Source organism: Arachis stenosperma, chromosome 8 (genome assembly GCF_014773155.1).
Source record: "Arachis stenosperma cultivar V10309 chromosome 8, arast.V10309.gnm1.PFL2, whole genome shotgun sequence".
NCBI classification, from domain to species: Eukaryota; Viridiplantae; Streptophyta; class Magnoliopsida; order Fabales; family Fabaceae; genus Arachis; species Arachis stenosperma.
The window spans coordinates 43,871,802-43,887,916 of NC_080384.1; the positions used below are offsets into that span (position 1 = coordinate 43,871,802).

The 16,115-nt window shown below is 22.6% G+C and overlaps 1 protein-coding gene across 1 annotated transcript; it reads right to left on the bottom strand.

Moving 5' to 3' along the window:
- Positions 1–591: 591 nt before the first annotated feature.
- Positions 592–14,974, bottom strand: LOC130946030 (naringenin 8-dimethylallyltransferase 2, chloroplastic-like). Its single transcript, XM_057874712.1, has 12 exons — positions 14,887–14,974; positions 10,636–10,922; positions 10,278–10,364; positions 7,886–7,960; positions 7,675–7,758; positions 5,877–5,966; positions 4,349–4,450; positions 3,857–3,952; positions 3,680–3,751; positions 3,122–3,217; positions 1,678–1,782; positions 592–645 (listed from the first exon to the last, which is right to left on the bottom strand). Exons 1-12 carry the CDS (start codon positions 14,972–14,974, stop codon positions 604–606), a joined length of 1,224 nt encoding a protein of 407 aa, XP_057730695.1. The 3' UTR covers positions 592–603.
- Between the last annotated feature and the right edge of the window lie 1,141 nt (positions 14,975–16,115).

Sequence of the window (16,115 nt, forward strand, 5' to 3'; positions counted from 1 at the left end):
AGTGTCATCGAGTATATCTTTATTTTGTTGAATCAAGTTGTAATGAATAATCTAAAAAAATATAATAAATAAATAATTATAAATATAAAATTATGAATGTCAAATAAAATAATTTAATTTAATATCCTATTGTCTCTATACCTTTATCTTTATATAAAATTTGGTATACCAAAAGAATAAGTTAAATTTTTTGAAACACTGAATTAAGAGTCACATCTTTATCGTAATATTAGCTAGTCATCCAGTTAATACAGTTACATTTTGAGTGAGTGCAAGCATTCACCATATTAGATAATTATAGTGTCTCCATGTGAATTATTTAAGGAAGATTCTTGAACTACTTTAATTAAAAACAAAAATTGACTTTATAACAAATTGAAATATCATTTATCCAGTCAAAACAATAATTTATTTGAAACCAAAATTTGAATATTAATGACATAGAACAATAATAGTCACAATAACAAAACTTATGATGGTCATTCATTGCCGTGTTATTTGTATATGTGTAATAGACATACATGAACATATTCCCCATTTGAAATGATGGGTAGACTCCGTATGATAAAAGCTGATTATTAAATCAATAATCTCCTCAATTCTTCATCGTACAAATAGTACGAGGATGTTTTCGACATACACAAGCTGTAGCAGAAAAGAATATAGAAATTATAAATTAGTAATAATATATCTCAATGGGCATTCTGAAGTCAGAACTTTGGTCTTCACAAGTACAATAACTTTAATTTAATTTGTCCATCTATAGAGTATATATAATGGAAACATTCAATAATTTTAATCACTAATCTCAATCATACAATTAGTTTTAGTAATTTGTTTCGATTATATATATAATATTTATAAAACGTATCACTTTTATTATATAAAAATATCTTGAATACATTTGAAAACACTTTCATGTAATTTTAATAACACGAAGAATATATGATACTTACGTACTTAACATAATCTTGTAGTAATTTGTCTTTAATAAAAATATTACTGTATTATAAATGAATTTCAATTAATATTTTAATTTATATATTTTATTTTCAATTTTAACAATAATATATATATATATATATATATATATATATATATATATATATATATATATATATATTTCAATTATAATCTTAGATGATTATAAGTTTATAACATGTATGTGATACGACTATCATAAGCGTATCATATAACACATCAAAGTAAGATTGTGTTAATTAATAATCTTAAGATATAACCAAAACATATTTAAAATATTAAGTGCAAAATTGAACTAATTAAACATTAGACTAACTTTAAAATTTTGAAAATTTTCAAAGATAAAAAATATAATTACCCTTATAATATACTGTAACATTTTCAACTATAACACAATGAATAGAAACTATAAAAGTATATATGCTTATTATAAGATACATAACATACATTAGGAGTTATATTATATTTTTACAGTTCTATATATATTTTCTCAAAATTATTAACTCTAATAATTTTGTATTGGAATAAAGTGAAATAATCTTTTAATAATTTTTGTCTTAGAAAAAAAGAAAGAAAAAACAGCCTTTCCATTACATAATCAACTTATGGTACAAAGTTAATTATGAAGCAAATTGCATAATATATCTTGAAGATCAATACCTCCGTATCAATTCATTAAGTAAATTTAATGCTTACCTTAAACACAAACATATGAAATGCCTGCAATGAATCTTTGCTTGATAAATCTACAGAACTGGCATGATTCCAAACGACGAAAATCATGATGGCATGTGCCAAAACCTAAAAATTGAAAAGTACAGTAATTTTAAGGCATTACTAAAATGATCAATAATTTCACTTTTTTCATTTGATATAAATCTATAACGTAATAGTCGAAACAGGAAATTTCAAGAAATATTTTCGCTTTTGGCTTTCAGGGATGGAAATCCTAATTATTATAGTGGGTTTGGTAAAATTTATTAAAAAGATAGTTGTTCTTGTCTAGAACATAAATATCTTATTTTGTACTTAATAAATTTAAAAATATATATTTATATTTTTTCTTTAAGAGTTAGCAGTATTTATAAAATCATATATATATATATATATTAGTCTTTATTACATTTTATTTATTACAATTATTATAACTTTTAAAATCAAACATTAGTATTGTACTTTATTGAAAGCCACCTTTATTTTGTTTGGAGTTATGATGCACAGACATTGATATGTACACATATGTACACAGGACATAACACGATACGTGATACATAGACACGCAAATTTAAAATTCTTATAAAATACTGAGACAAGGCATATATATATATATATATAAAGTCATTTTTAGATGAGTTATAATGATATTTTAGTATTTTATTGATATTAAAATATAAATTAATATTTTAACTATTTTTAATATTTTTTAATTATATAAAATATTTAAATTTTGTTTTAATAATTTAAAATATATATTATTTCTAAACTTATTTTAAGAATACATGTTAAGAATAAAGTTGGAGACGCTAATACGTGATAGTATTTAAGTGTGTTTAAACCTGTTTGAAGAAGAACTTTTTATTTTTATTAAGACACGATTGACACAGAAAATACACATATTAAGTGCTTATTTGAATGTCATTATTTTGATAAAAAAAGATTTTTTTTAATAAAAAATATCTTTTTTATTTTTTAGCGTGTTTGGCAAATTTCTAATAATAAAAGTAAAAGCATTAGAAAAATAAAAAAAAATTTTGAGAAGCTGTAATTTACATTTTTTTAAAAGATTTTTTTTTTAAAAAATATTTTTCATATAATAAATAAACAAAAAGATACTTTTATATTGTTATACCCAAACATAAAATTATTTTTACTTTTTTATAAGTTTTTTAAGAAAAGATAACTAAAAAAAAATTTTTTTAGAACTCACCCAAACAAGTCTTAAATGAATATCAATAAGTATTGGGTTTGGAATGTGTTCAATACACAAGCACGATAAATTAAAAAAGTATCCGTACTTCGTAGATTTAGAGCCATGTATATAAGCCATGTTCTTGGATAAGAAAAGGCTTGGTTTTTCTTTGGATTAAAATGAATGCAACACATAAATAACTTTAACCTATATAAATAAATAGTATCTCACCGTAAAAATTTTGCTCCATAGAAAAGGAGATAATGCTCCCAATGTAATAGCAACTCCATAAGCCATTTGAATAAGTGAAATGCATAACCAAAATACCTTGCAAAAGATTAATAAAACAAATAAATTAAGGTACATATAATAGCAAAACCTGGTGAGCACCGTTTTGTAGAGGTGTTGCGTACTTTTTGAAAAATACAACTTTTTATTTTGTATTTGATAAATAAAAAAATATATGTATTTATATTTATATTTTTTAAAAGATAAAAAAAATTAAATACTTTAAATATAATTTTTTAAAATTAATTTATATTTATTAAAATAAAAAATTTTAGTATAATTTTATACATGAATAAGTTTTCAAATTTATTATTATATTTATATTTATTATAATATTTTTAAATTTTAAAATTTATTTACTAAATATAATTGTTTGTTTGTGTTTATTAAAATTTTTTTATTTCATTTATCAAAACAAATAGATACTATAACTTTTTTAAAAAATTAGTTTTTATAAATTATTTTCGAAAAGTAAAAGACCAAAATTAAGAAGGTGTTTACCTTCTTAACACCCAAACGTATTGCCAAAGTTTTGAGGCCCAATGCTTTGTCTCCTTCAACGTCTGCTAAGTCCTATTTTTCATCATCACATATTGTTATATCATTTGATTGAAAACATCCAATAAAAAGATTAGTATTCTAATATTAAATTTTATATTTAATTGCTTAAAAATTTACCTTTGATACTGATATAACTGAATAGAAACAACCCATGACCAAACAGCCAAGAAGTAGAGATCTTGGAAAAACAGCTGCCTGTTTTAGTACAAAGGTCTGGACAACATACATTCATGTATTTGTTCCAAAAAATGTATTAGACTTCCATCAAAATTGCATCATAGGAAACTAAATTAAATAACATAGTTATTAGAAAAAAAATCTGATATTTTTAAAAACACAAATATTCAAAATTTAATTAAAAAAAATCTAAAATTCAAACTCAAGAAAAACTCATTTTTTAGTAGATTTGATACTTATAACTTATTTAACAACCTACTATAGTGTTGGTTGAAATTGATTATATATTATAATATTAATTTCCTATCATCACTCCTTATTGGAATTCTTTTCAATGGAATATTAAATTACTTTTTATGTATATAAAAGCTAATGTATATGAAATATGAACAATAATATGTCTCTAAAGATTACAGGTCAGTGGGAAAGTACCTTCATGTGGAGAAAAGCTCCTAAATTAAATGTTGTCAGCAGTGTAATTGTACTTGATATTACTGTAAGAATTGTAGATCTCTTCCATCTCAACAAAGGTAACTAGAGAGAGTTTAGAAATGAAAATAAATGTAAAGTCACCATTAAATAAATATTTCATATTTGAGAACATCAAAAGCATGAGCCCATGTCTTTAATCTCTTATGCTAGCCTTTTTTTTTTTTGCCATAAACATAATCTCATACTATATATAAGTGAAACTCATTGAAGGAAACAAGTAAAAAATTTCAAGTAGATAGGAGGAACTCAAATTAACAAACAAATTGATGATGTAGTTCATAGTCATGTTGAAAACCTAATAAGTTAATCTAAGAAGCAAAGTGCGTGTAGGTTCAAAACAAGATAAACAGAGTGCCCATATGTTCAAAACCTAAAAAACAAATCCCAATTTCTTAAAGAAAAAATTCTATGGCCAATACTTTTATTAAAATTTAATTAATATTTAACTATTAAAACAAGAGCGTATAATGTTATATCATTAAATATAATCTTATATCATTTAAAATATTAATAAATACATTTCATAGAGTCAATTTTACAAAACAATTATTGACTAAATACCCAAATTAATCTTTGAGAAATTCTAAAATTTTTTAAGACTAAATACTTTGATTCTATTATAATGATATTTCAAAAGTTTTAACTGATATGAGAAAGCAATATGAATAAGGACTTTGCTAGGTAGACAATAATTTTTGTGAATAATGTGAATAATGGGTTTTAAAATTGGCCCAATAAAGTAAAAACACATTACACTCCAAATTATCCACCTAAATCTTAATATTAGGATAACCATCCACACACCTAGTGAATTGAACATCCGATATATCTATTGTTCACATCGTTTAGTATTTTCATTGTCTACCTATAATTTTCCTATGAACATCCGATATAGCTCTAATACTTCTCCTCAAACAAAAGTTATTTTTGGGTTTGATTAATTTTTGCATAAGTCATCTTTTTTTCTTTTATTCGTCTTATGCTATTTTTTTCTATTTTTGGAATTCACCAAGAATTAAATTCTAGATTTTTCGAATATAAAACTTTGATATTATGTCTTGATATATACTACTCTTTTCAAAAATTTAAGCTGATAGAATGAAATAACATGAATTGTTATATTTCTAACAGATTTTAAACATTTTTTTAAAAGTTTTTGACAATTATTTTCATTGGATAGATTAGTCTTTACGTCGGTTTCAATCAATTTTTTAATATTTATGTTAAACAAATAGATTTTTAATAAATTTAACCTCTAAATAATACACTCTAAAATAAATTAGCCTATTTTTAAAACAATAAAGGAATTAATTTATTTTACATTAGTAGTAGTTCTCATCTTCTCGATGACTTCTTGAAAATAAAAATTTATTGGATAAGATGATTTAGATTGTAACACAAATAAGACAAATAAGGTAAGCAATTTAGGTGAACATGTTTTTTCCAATTTTCAAAGAAAGCTACTTACATTAAATGCATAAGCACTCGTTAGAACAGCAGTGATAAGATTGGTCCAAAGCAATGGCTTTGAGCCTACCATCCATGTAAGCCCAATACTCTGTACAAAAACCATATCAAATAAGCCCATAACAAACAATTTAACTTTTCTTTCGATTATAAATTTTGACATCTTAATGGTACAGAAAAAGTTAGCATGTATATTTAATTAATAGAGTTACCAAAATTTTGGTTCATATTATTTTTTTGAAAAAAAAAATATTTTCTTCAAATATGTGTATTGAAGGTTGTATTTACTATTTGGTTTATGAATTACTTTTTGAGAAATTTTACTCTCCTCTCTTGAAAGATATTAAAATGATACTTCTCTCTTTTTTATTTGTAAAATATACATTTTTCTTTTTTATAATTTTTAAAAAATTTTTTCTTTAATTTATTTTAAATTTTTTATTAACTAATGTTAACTTTATCCATTTCTCAAAAAAAATAAATTATTTTTTATAAAATACTCTTTAACAACAATTTTATTTTTTTGTCATTAAATTTGCTTACCAAAATACTCTTTAATAAATTATTTTTTATTGATTAAATTATATTTTTATCAAAATATTTTTTAAAAAATTTAATAATTAAATTATTTTTTCGAAGATACCCTTCAATAATCTTGTAATTATTAAATTGTGATTTTACCAAAATTTTCGTTAACAATAATTTTTATATTTTACTATTAATTTTTCAATATCAATATATATTATTTTGATATTAAATAAAAAAATCTTGGTATGATTATTTTTCTATATCCATATATTAATTGTTATACATATTAATAGCGGTAAGATTTTTTATTTAATATTAAAATAATATATATTGATATCAAAAAATTTATAGTAAAATATAAAAATAATTATTAACAAAAATTTTAGTTAAATCATAATTTAATAATTAAAAATTATTGAAGAGTATTCTAGAAAAATATAATTTAATATTATTTTTTTTAAATATTTTGATAAAATATAATTTAATTAATAAAAAATAATTTATTAAAAGATATTTTAGTAAGAAAAATTTAATGACAAAAAAATAAAATTTTTGTTAAAGGATATTTTTGTAAAAAATAATTTTTTTTTGAAAAATGAATAAAGTTAATATTAGTTAACACAAACAATTTAAAATAAATTAAAAAAAAAGTTTTTTAAAAATTATAAGGGAGAAAAATATATAATTTACAAATAAAAAAAATAAAATATTATTTTAACATCTCTCAAAAAAGAAGAGTGAAATTTTCTCTTACTTTTTACATACCCAGTCGTAATACCAAATACGTAGCTAAATTATCTTCATCGTTGTGTTAAACATTAATGAATTTCATAAAAAAATTGTAAAATTGAACAATTGACTTAACCAACTGCGAAATATAGTGAACAATATTTTACAAATTTATTTTTATAAAAATTATTAAGGCGAAATACATTGTATTAACGAAAGAAATTAAAAAAAAAGGGAAAAAGTGAAAATTAAATAGCCACTTCCTCATGCATTTTAATAATTAGTTTAAAAGAAATAATAATTATTAAAATTATAATTATATATGTATTACTTTTTATTATTTTAATTTTTATAATATAATATCAAAATTTTTATAATCGAAAATTTTATAGAATTATGTCTTTTTATCTCTCCCAAAAAAATAGAATAAAACAAAAAAAATTATTCAAAAAATAAAACAAATTTTTAAAAAAGACATTTATTGAAGGAAACGTGTCAGAATTGAAGATGCATGCTAAAAATAATCACTCTAAATATCGTACCGAAAGTAGACACAACCCCACAATTATAACTCCACGTGTGTAGGAATAATCTCCAGATGCCAAAGGAAGATATGGCTTATTTATCTACAATGAAATAATATTTAGTATCATAAGTAGCTCAATATTAATATAAGTGTAGATATATTTAAGTAAACCTAAGTCTATTGAGGTAATGAAAATCCGTAACTTATTTTTAGTAGTAAGTGCATACCTTATCTATTTCAACATCGGCTAATTGATTCGCTCCCATAACATATTGATGCATGCACAGGACAGGTATCATATACTGAAACATAGCCAAAAAGTTTAAAATTAATAAAACACTTCTGAAGGTAAAATAGTACCTTACAGAGTATAGAAGATACTCTTTGTGCATACTATAGTGCCTATATATATTTATCTAACTTATTAAAAAGAGATAAAAATTAGTATTTAAATTAAAAAATATAAAAATAAATAAATTTTTTAATATTTAAATCTTACCATAAAAAACAAATTCGATAATTTCGACACCAAAATTATAGGAACCACAGAATTTGCCTTCTATATATTGCATTCTTTCTTTTTATCTTTTAATAACTACAATTGTTTTAACCAGTGATCTCTTGTTTTTCCATGTTACTTTATAACATATAATAATTTTGTATATTATATGAATAATATTAAGTGACAAAGTTTATATTTGTCTTGATTTTGAATCAATACTAATTAACTCATTTTTTTTACTGAAAATATTGGCGTTAGCATTTTTCAAAATGCATATATATTATTTTGTTATAATTGAAAAATGTCAGAGAATAACATTATTCTTATTAAAAAAGAAAAATAATTAATATTGACTTAAAGAAATATAAAAATAAAATAGATTTTAGATAATACAATTGTTGTATTTTTATTTTTGAAAATGTTGTTTATTTTTAATTTATTTATGAATAATTTCCTTTTGAAGGCCCTATATTTTTAATATATATATTATTGGTTACAGTGACTATGAAATTTTAAAAGTGTTATTTTAAAAAAAATATTATCGAAATAATAAAAAAAATATAATTTTAATTTTAACAACACTTACATAATTACTATAGCCACCATAACATAATTTTACTAGAATCCACACATATACATCATTATTGCAAATCTTAAGGTATTATTACTCTTTGTTTATGCTTTTCTATTTCTTCTTTGAGTTGTGGGTCAAAAACAAGAAGGTGTGAGTTTGGGGCATGGAGTTTATGTTGGGTTTGTTTGTGGCACTGAGAGAGGTCCGTGCAGTTGTGGAGGTTTGTTTTTGCTTCTTGTTGGTTCTTTCTTTTTTTTCGTTTCTTGTGTCAATTCTTCCTACCTCTCCCTAATAAATAAGCTGAGGTTAAGGTTTGTAGTAATGGTAATTGGTAAGGAGAGGTTAACTTATTAAAAAGTCTTAAAAATTAATATTTAATTTAAAAAATATAAAAATAAATAATTATTAAATATTTAAATTTATTATAAAAATAAATAAATAAAAATTAAATACTAAATTATAAAAATTATAGAATTTATTAAAAAAATTAGAATTTTTTTGGATGGTGGGATTGAGGAGAATAGGATTGACAAATGGGTTAAATTTGTCGGATTAATTCGTATATTTGTAAAAATGAATGTACTTTTGTTTTAAAATTAGGTTCATTTGAAATTTTAAGTTGAATGAGTTGAATTCAATTAATTTCAAAAAATAATAAATTAAACAAGTCTGTCGATTAAATAAATAGTCGGTTAATTTTTGTATTTAAAAAATAATTTTTTTAATATAATCTAAAAATCCGACTCACATACTAAATAAAAAATATGTGTCTAAGGTTTTTAATTTAGTCCAAAAATTATCTTTTTTTTCAATTTTTTTTTAAAAAAATAAACGGACAAACCCATATAATTTTTGGATTGACCATAATTGTCCAAACTTAAAATATATCATGAAATTAACTAAAAAAATAACATAAATTATTATTATATATCTAATAAAAATGAGATTTGTAAACAAATAAAAAAATAGATCCTAAGAAAGGATATAGGTGGACAGACCTAAAAGGTGTTAATAATTAGACAGAATCTAATATAAGAATAATATTAAAAATATCAAATAAAATAAAAGCTTAGGAATAAATTTATTAAAAATGTTATAAATAAAATATTTTTTAGTAGAAAAATAAAAAATTAATTAATGTTGACTAACATTAACTCGGCCGTTATCCAACATTTCTGCAGTCATAACTCATAAATGTTGGGACAAGATAAGAGATACGCTATCCCTTTGTTGTCCATCCCGGTTAGATATACTTACTTATCAAGTAATACTTTTTTGGGACGAAAAAATATAGATAGAGAATAAAAATACTAAAAAATATGAATAATTAATTTAAAAGTTTTAATAATTAAAACTAAGAATTATAAATTTGTATTAAATTTATAAAAATCTATGAATTCAAGTTTATGTTATATATACGATAGAATATTCATCTCTCCTTAGATAAGTATCAATTTTTTTATGAAGCTATTATTATTATATTTAACTACAAATTTAAAACATGGTATTAAATAAATTGTGCGCTTTTACTCGAGTTTATCACCTGCAAAAATCCTTTTAAAAATAACACTGGAGATACATCTGAGAAAGTGTCCACTGCAAGAAGCGATGAAGATAGTGCACCTAAAGTCTTTGTCCAAAAATAAGAAAACAAAATTAGTAATTAATAACCGTTAAAAATATAATTATTCATCTATTTTTTATTATCAGTTAAAATTTTTTATGGAAATAATATCATGGTAATGACTAATTATTATTTAGGATATATATGTTTGGTTGGGAGGTAAAAATAAGGGATGATTTCAAGCAAATGTATATATTTTTTTACTCCAATTTTATCTCAACCAAACATACCATTTGCTATTAATCTAGGTAATTATTTATTTATTTATGAAACTAACCACGCCAACAAATGCATACAATCTTGTAAACTGGATAAAACTATTCAGCGCATTTCTGATAGACTCCAAAGTGCTTTTTGATTCATCATGAGATTTTAGTTCAGATTCATATGATTCTCCAGAAGATGCATTCATTAAGTATTTTTTCTCAAATTTATCACTTGTAGATGATCCTCTTTCAATGCCTTTGTAATGGAGCTTTGAATTAAATTGCAAGGATCTCCTAATACTGTATTCCTTTGTGAGATTCCTATTATTGCACCACAAAGCTCTCTTTGCATAAGAACCTAAAAAAATAAAAATCCAAATTAAATTTCTCATTAGTACTGGTGTTAAAAATTGAGACAAGTATAATTATTTATTGGGTTTGCTTAACATGCATGTGCAGATGTGCTCTACGAGTATATATTTATGTTATCAATTAAGACAATTTATATATAGAATAATATAAAGTTTAAATTTTTAATTTATTTATTCTTTATTTATTAAAACTAAAAAATTTAAAAATTTCTACTAATAATAATTTTTAATATTTGTCTTTGAGACATATATTAACTCACTTTTATTTATTATCAAATAAGGATAAAGTATTGTTTAGTTCTTAATATTTGGACTAAATTTTAGTTTTGTTACTAACTTTTGAAACATTATATTTTTATCTAAATATTTAATTTTGGTCAAAATTAAAATTTTTTCTTTTAAAAATAGCCTTTTTTTCTCTATTATTATGTTTTTCTTATTCTTTCATTTTTACTCTCAAATTACTATAACTACCAATATGACTACTATAATTATAATTTTTTCACTACTTTAAAAAATCATAACAAAAAAGGATATTTTTAGAAAAAAAATTTAATTTTTACCAAATAATTAAAATAGAACAAAATTAGACGTTTGCAATAAAAATAAGATATTTTAAATAATATTAAAAACAAAATTAAAATTTTATTCAAAATTTAAAGACTAAAATAATATTTTATTCTATTATCAATGAGGATATCAATGGCATGTATATATAAAAAATTAGCCTTCAAATAAATTATTATATTTAAATATATATATTATTTAATTTATATATTATATATTATATATTATATATTATATATTATATATTATATTTTAATATATATTTTATATAAATAATTAATTTTGTGATTGCTTTTTGATGTACACGTAATATGATTATATAATAATTATGTATGGTGCTAATTTTGTGGTTTCCATTTTGTAAGTGACTTATCCTTTATTTAATAAATTATTAAATACCTACTATTTTTTGCGTGTATAAAATATATAAAAAGAAATATGGTTTGTTTTATTATTTATGAAAATATAATATCTAAAATTATCATGAAATAATAAATCAAATGTTTGAAAGATATATTAAAAAATTATATAGTAAAACATTATATTTATTGTAAGTATATATTCATTGATCTTGTTTTGCTTGTACAAAAATATTTAAAAGATAATAAAAATCAGCATAAAACAGTCTAAAATAATTTGATTTTTATTTATTAATTATTATTAAAATAAATACATAATATTAAATATAATAAATATATAATTATAAATATTACATGTATAAAACTATAAATATTAAATTAAATAAAATAATAGCTGCCGAAGGTGTCATTTTGTATCATATCAAAACATTTGACGTGTCAAAACAAGGTGGACTTTATGTTTCTCTGAGTTTGTATAGGTTATATACTAGTGGTAGGACTTTAGGGTTCTCTAAGTTTGACCATCAAAACAAGTTGGAATTGTGAGTTATATTGATTGACTCACTTAGATGCTTATAATTTTTACTCAATTTAGATAACTTGTGATGAGTTGAGTGGCTGAATTCGGATCAAGTGAGTCGATTTGGCGCTTTTTATTTTAATTTTTTATTCAAATAAAAAAGTGAAAAACTACCGAACCTAATTAATCTCTCTTATTATTTAATAAAAACATAACAATAGTTAAAAATTTTTAAAATTCTTAAATCATCCCTCCATACACATAAATGAACAATCTTCTATGAAGATTAACTTATCTAATTGAATAAAAAAAAATTAAAGATTAAGTTGGTGATTAAATTTTGTTGAAAATTAAAGTAGTCTATTAAAAATTTTAAAATCTAATTTGAGGCTTTACTCCATTTTCTTATTGTAAACGATAAAGAATAGAAAAATAAACACAACAATTCAAGAAATTGAATGAAAAAAAAGTAGTAATAATAAGAAGGAAAATTCTATGGTGCTGACAGCCAAAGTAAGTATAGCATGCTGAACATGTGTGTTTAAAGAGGAGAGTGACACGTGGGGAGTTTTAAATTTTTTTTATAAGAGCATTGCTACAAATCCCGTTTTGTTCTATTCCCTTTATTACAAAGTTAATTTTAACGTCAGTAACTCTTTTTTTTTGGACTGGTCTTGACTCTTAAGTAACTCTTGAATAATAATTATTTTTGATATTAGCCTGAGAATTATTTTAAATGACTAATAGAGATTAAATAACAATGGTTAATGATTTATTGACTCCTTTTTTAAGTTTAATTGAAAATGTCTTTTTTTTTTTTATTAAAAAATAAGAATGTTTATTGATTTTAATAGTTTTTATTTATTTTAATTATGGTGAAAAAGTATAAAAGTTTTCATTTATTTTAAGCTTTTAAAAAATGGTAATTAATGTGTGCACGCAAATATTTCTGTTTATTTTGAGAGGATTTATTTTTCCGTTCATAATTTATTTTTTTTTAAATTTTATTGACTTTTATGAATAGTTATTAATTGGATGAATTCAATTTAAATTTAAAATTTTATTGACTGAAAAAATTTAATTTAAATTAAAAAAAAATTAAACTAATATATTTTTACATTATATTACATATTTATTGAAATTTAAATTAATATAATTTTATTACGATTTAGATCGTATCGATTTATATAACTTATCTAAATTTTAAGTTTTAATAGTTTTATAATTAAAAATTATTAAATATTTATTATTTTTAACAAAATATATTAATTACCTTTTAAATAGACTAAAAATATACTACAAACACCTCTTTTTTTTGTTTATTAGTTTGATCTCCTTTACAACGGGAACAAAATAGGTATATGGCAAAATAATAATAATAATAATAATAATAATAATAATAATAATAATAATAATAACAACATGTATCTTGTTTAGGGTAAAAAAATGTAATTTTGAGATATATGCATATATAATTTTTTTTATTATAAATGAGATAAATAATATTACATAGATTAATAAATATTTTCTAAATTGTATATTTGATAAATAAAATATTTAATTTATTTATTTTAAAAAATCCAAAACATTAATATAAGAGATATCATGATATAATCCAAAACTTAATTAAGTATTACTAACAACCATAGCTATATTTTTGTTTTTGGCAATAGTAAATATAATTGCCTATTTACTAATCACAGTGAGTGAAAAGAAATTTTCGGTCTTTATTAGTTATTCACAAATAAATTTCTAGCCCAATATCAAAGACAAATATTATCCAAGAATTACCCAAAACATTAATTATTAATAATTAGCTTTGTAATAAAGGAAATGGAATGAAACGGCATTTAGCAAATTTTTATAAAGAAACTAGAACCCCAACGTGTCGCTCTCCTCTTTAAACACGCAGGTTCAACATACTATGTTTATTTTTTACCGTCAGCACCATAGATAAGAAAGATGAAAAAAGAGATACCGGTGGTGGTGGGAGTAGTAGGAAATGATGACCCTAGAAGCCCAAAAGCCATTGTTCAATCTAAAGAACAAAGAATGCAATAGGAGCGAAATTCTGAAAATGCAAGACTAAAGGGAAAAGGAAATAATCTCTTTGTGCAATCTAAGACATTTACGGCTCAAACTATTTAAAGAACGCAACCGTACTGTACTGATAAAGACGGACCAAATTTGCTTTGCTGATGCACTGAAAATTCTAAATCAAATAATGAGTCAACAGCTGAATTAAATATCAAATTGAATCAAAAAAGAAAAGGTTAGCTCAGAAAGCATATAATAAACAACACGAACAACAAATAAAAAAAAATAAAATTAAGTTTAAATTTTATATTTTTAATTAATTAATTATTATTAGATTTAAATTTTAAAAAATTAGAATTAGCATCCCTAAACACATTCATACTACGTACGGTACCGATTCTTTTATCGCTTTTCTACCTCTATCACGCAGCCTGCACAGTGCTCCACCGGTCCACATTCACATTTTACCGTCGTTGCCAGAGACAGCCACGTCATCTGCGGTGCTTGTCTTTTCGAGAGTGCTGCCGTCCTGCGAAACATGCACAGCCACAGCCATAGTTGTTTCACGATATCGTTCTTCTGCATATGCTGTTGTTTATGATCTCAAGACCGCCGCCTTTGCTGCTGTTCACGACTTAAGGATGGCCGCCGCAGCTGTTGTCTCGTGATCAATGGGCGCATTGCCGCTGCTGTAATGATAAAATTAACGTTGTTGTTGTTGAATGTGAGTAAATAGGATCGAAAATGGAGTCAACAATTGGTGAAAAAAGTTCTAACACCCCAACTTCCCACATTAGTGATCATTTCAATCAATCAGAGGGTAACATTGAGAACTTAAGCGTTAATGAAGGTCAATTTGATGACAATTTATGTAGTGAAAATTTTATATGGACGCAGATGTTTATTTTTCATGCAAATGTGATATTTTTCATAATTTAAATATATTATTCTTTTGTATTTTACGTGAATTTGTTGTGTATGTCTATTACTTTTTGGAGTTACATTTATTACTATAACTTGAGAATTGAAACAATTCTATTGAAAGGAAAAAAGTAATAATAATAATAATAATATTTTTTTATTTGAAAAATCATTATCCATGTTAAATAAACAAAAAATTTGATTTTATGTTAACATTTTGGAGTTTATAAAATAATAAATTTATGTAGGATATTTGTCATTGAATGATTTAATGCAATTGGATGTCTCTTGTTGTGTGTTTATGTGATATTTTATGTGTAGACTGCGATTGATATTTACTTCATAGAACGGTATCTCAATTGGTTCATTTGTTTGGCTTTATTTTTTGTCTTCGATTGCAGGTCATGGAAGATACAAATGTTACTAAGCTAGAAAATAATGAGATGGAACTGAGTCATAAAGTTCAAATTGTAATTTATTGTTGATTTAACAATAACGAGATTTTAGAATCTAATATTAACCATATGCAGCATTGAACGATATTTGTTGTGAATTCATATGCATTTACTGGATTACAATGGCGTTCGTGAAGATGAAATACCAAAGTTGGATTGCAATTTAATTTTTTGCAACTGGCGTAGGAATTTTATGTAACTTATGCAAAGAAAGTCAATTTTGTAAGTAAGATTAGGACCATAACATTTGAAAGGACAACAAAAAAATTCAAGAAATCGATTAACCAATTAATTCATTGTAATCAGGAGGATTTTTGCGAG

Coding starts and splice junctions, on each gene's coding strand:
- LOC130946030 (XM_057874712.1), bottom strand. CDS start 14,974: ATGGCTGTGGCTGTGCATGTTTCGCAGGACGGCAGCACTCTCGAAAAG. Junction 3,953..4,348: donor GAGCTTTTCTCCACATGAAG/GTACTTTCCCAC, acceptor TATGTTGTCCAG/ACCTTTGTACTAAAACAGGC. Junction 1,783..3,121: donor TATGGAGCAAAATTTTTACG/GTGAGATACTAT, acceptor TTCAATTTTTAG/GTTTTGGCACATGCCATCAT.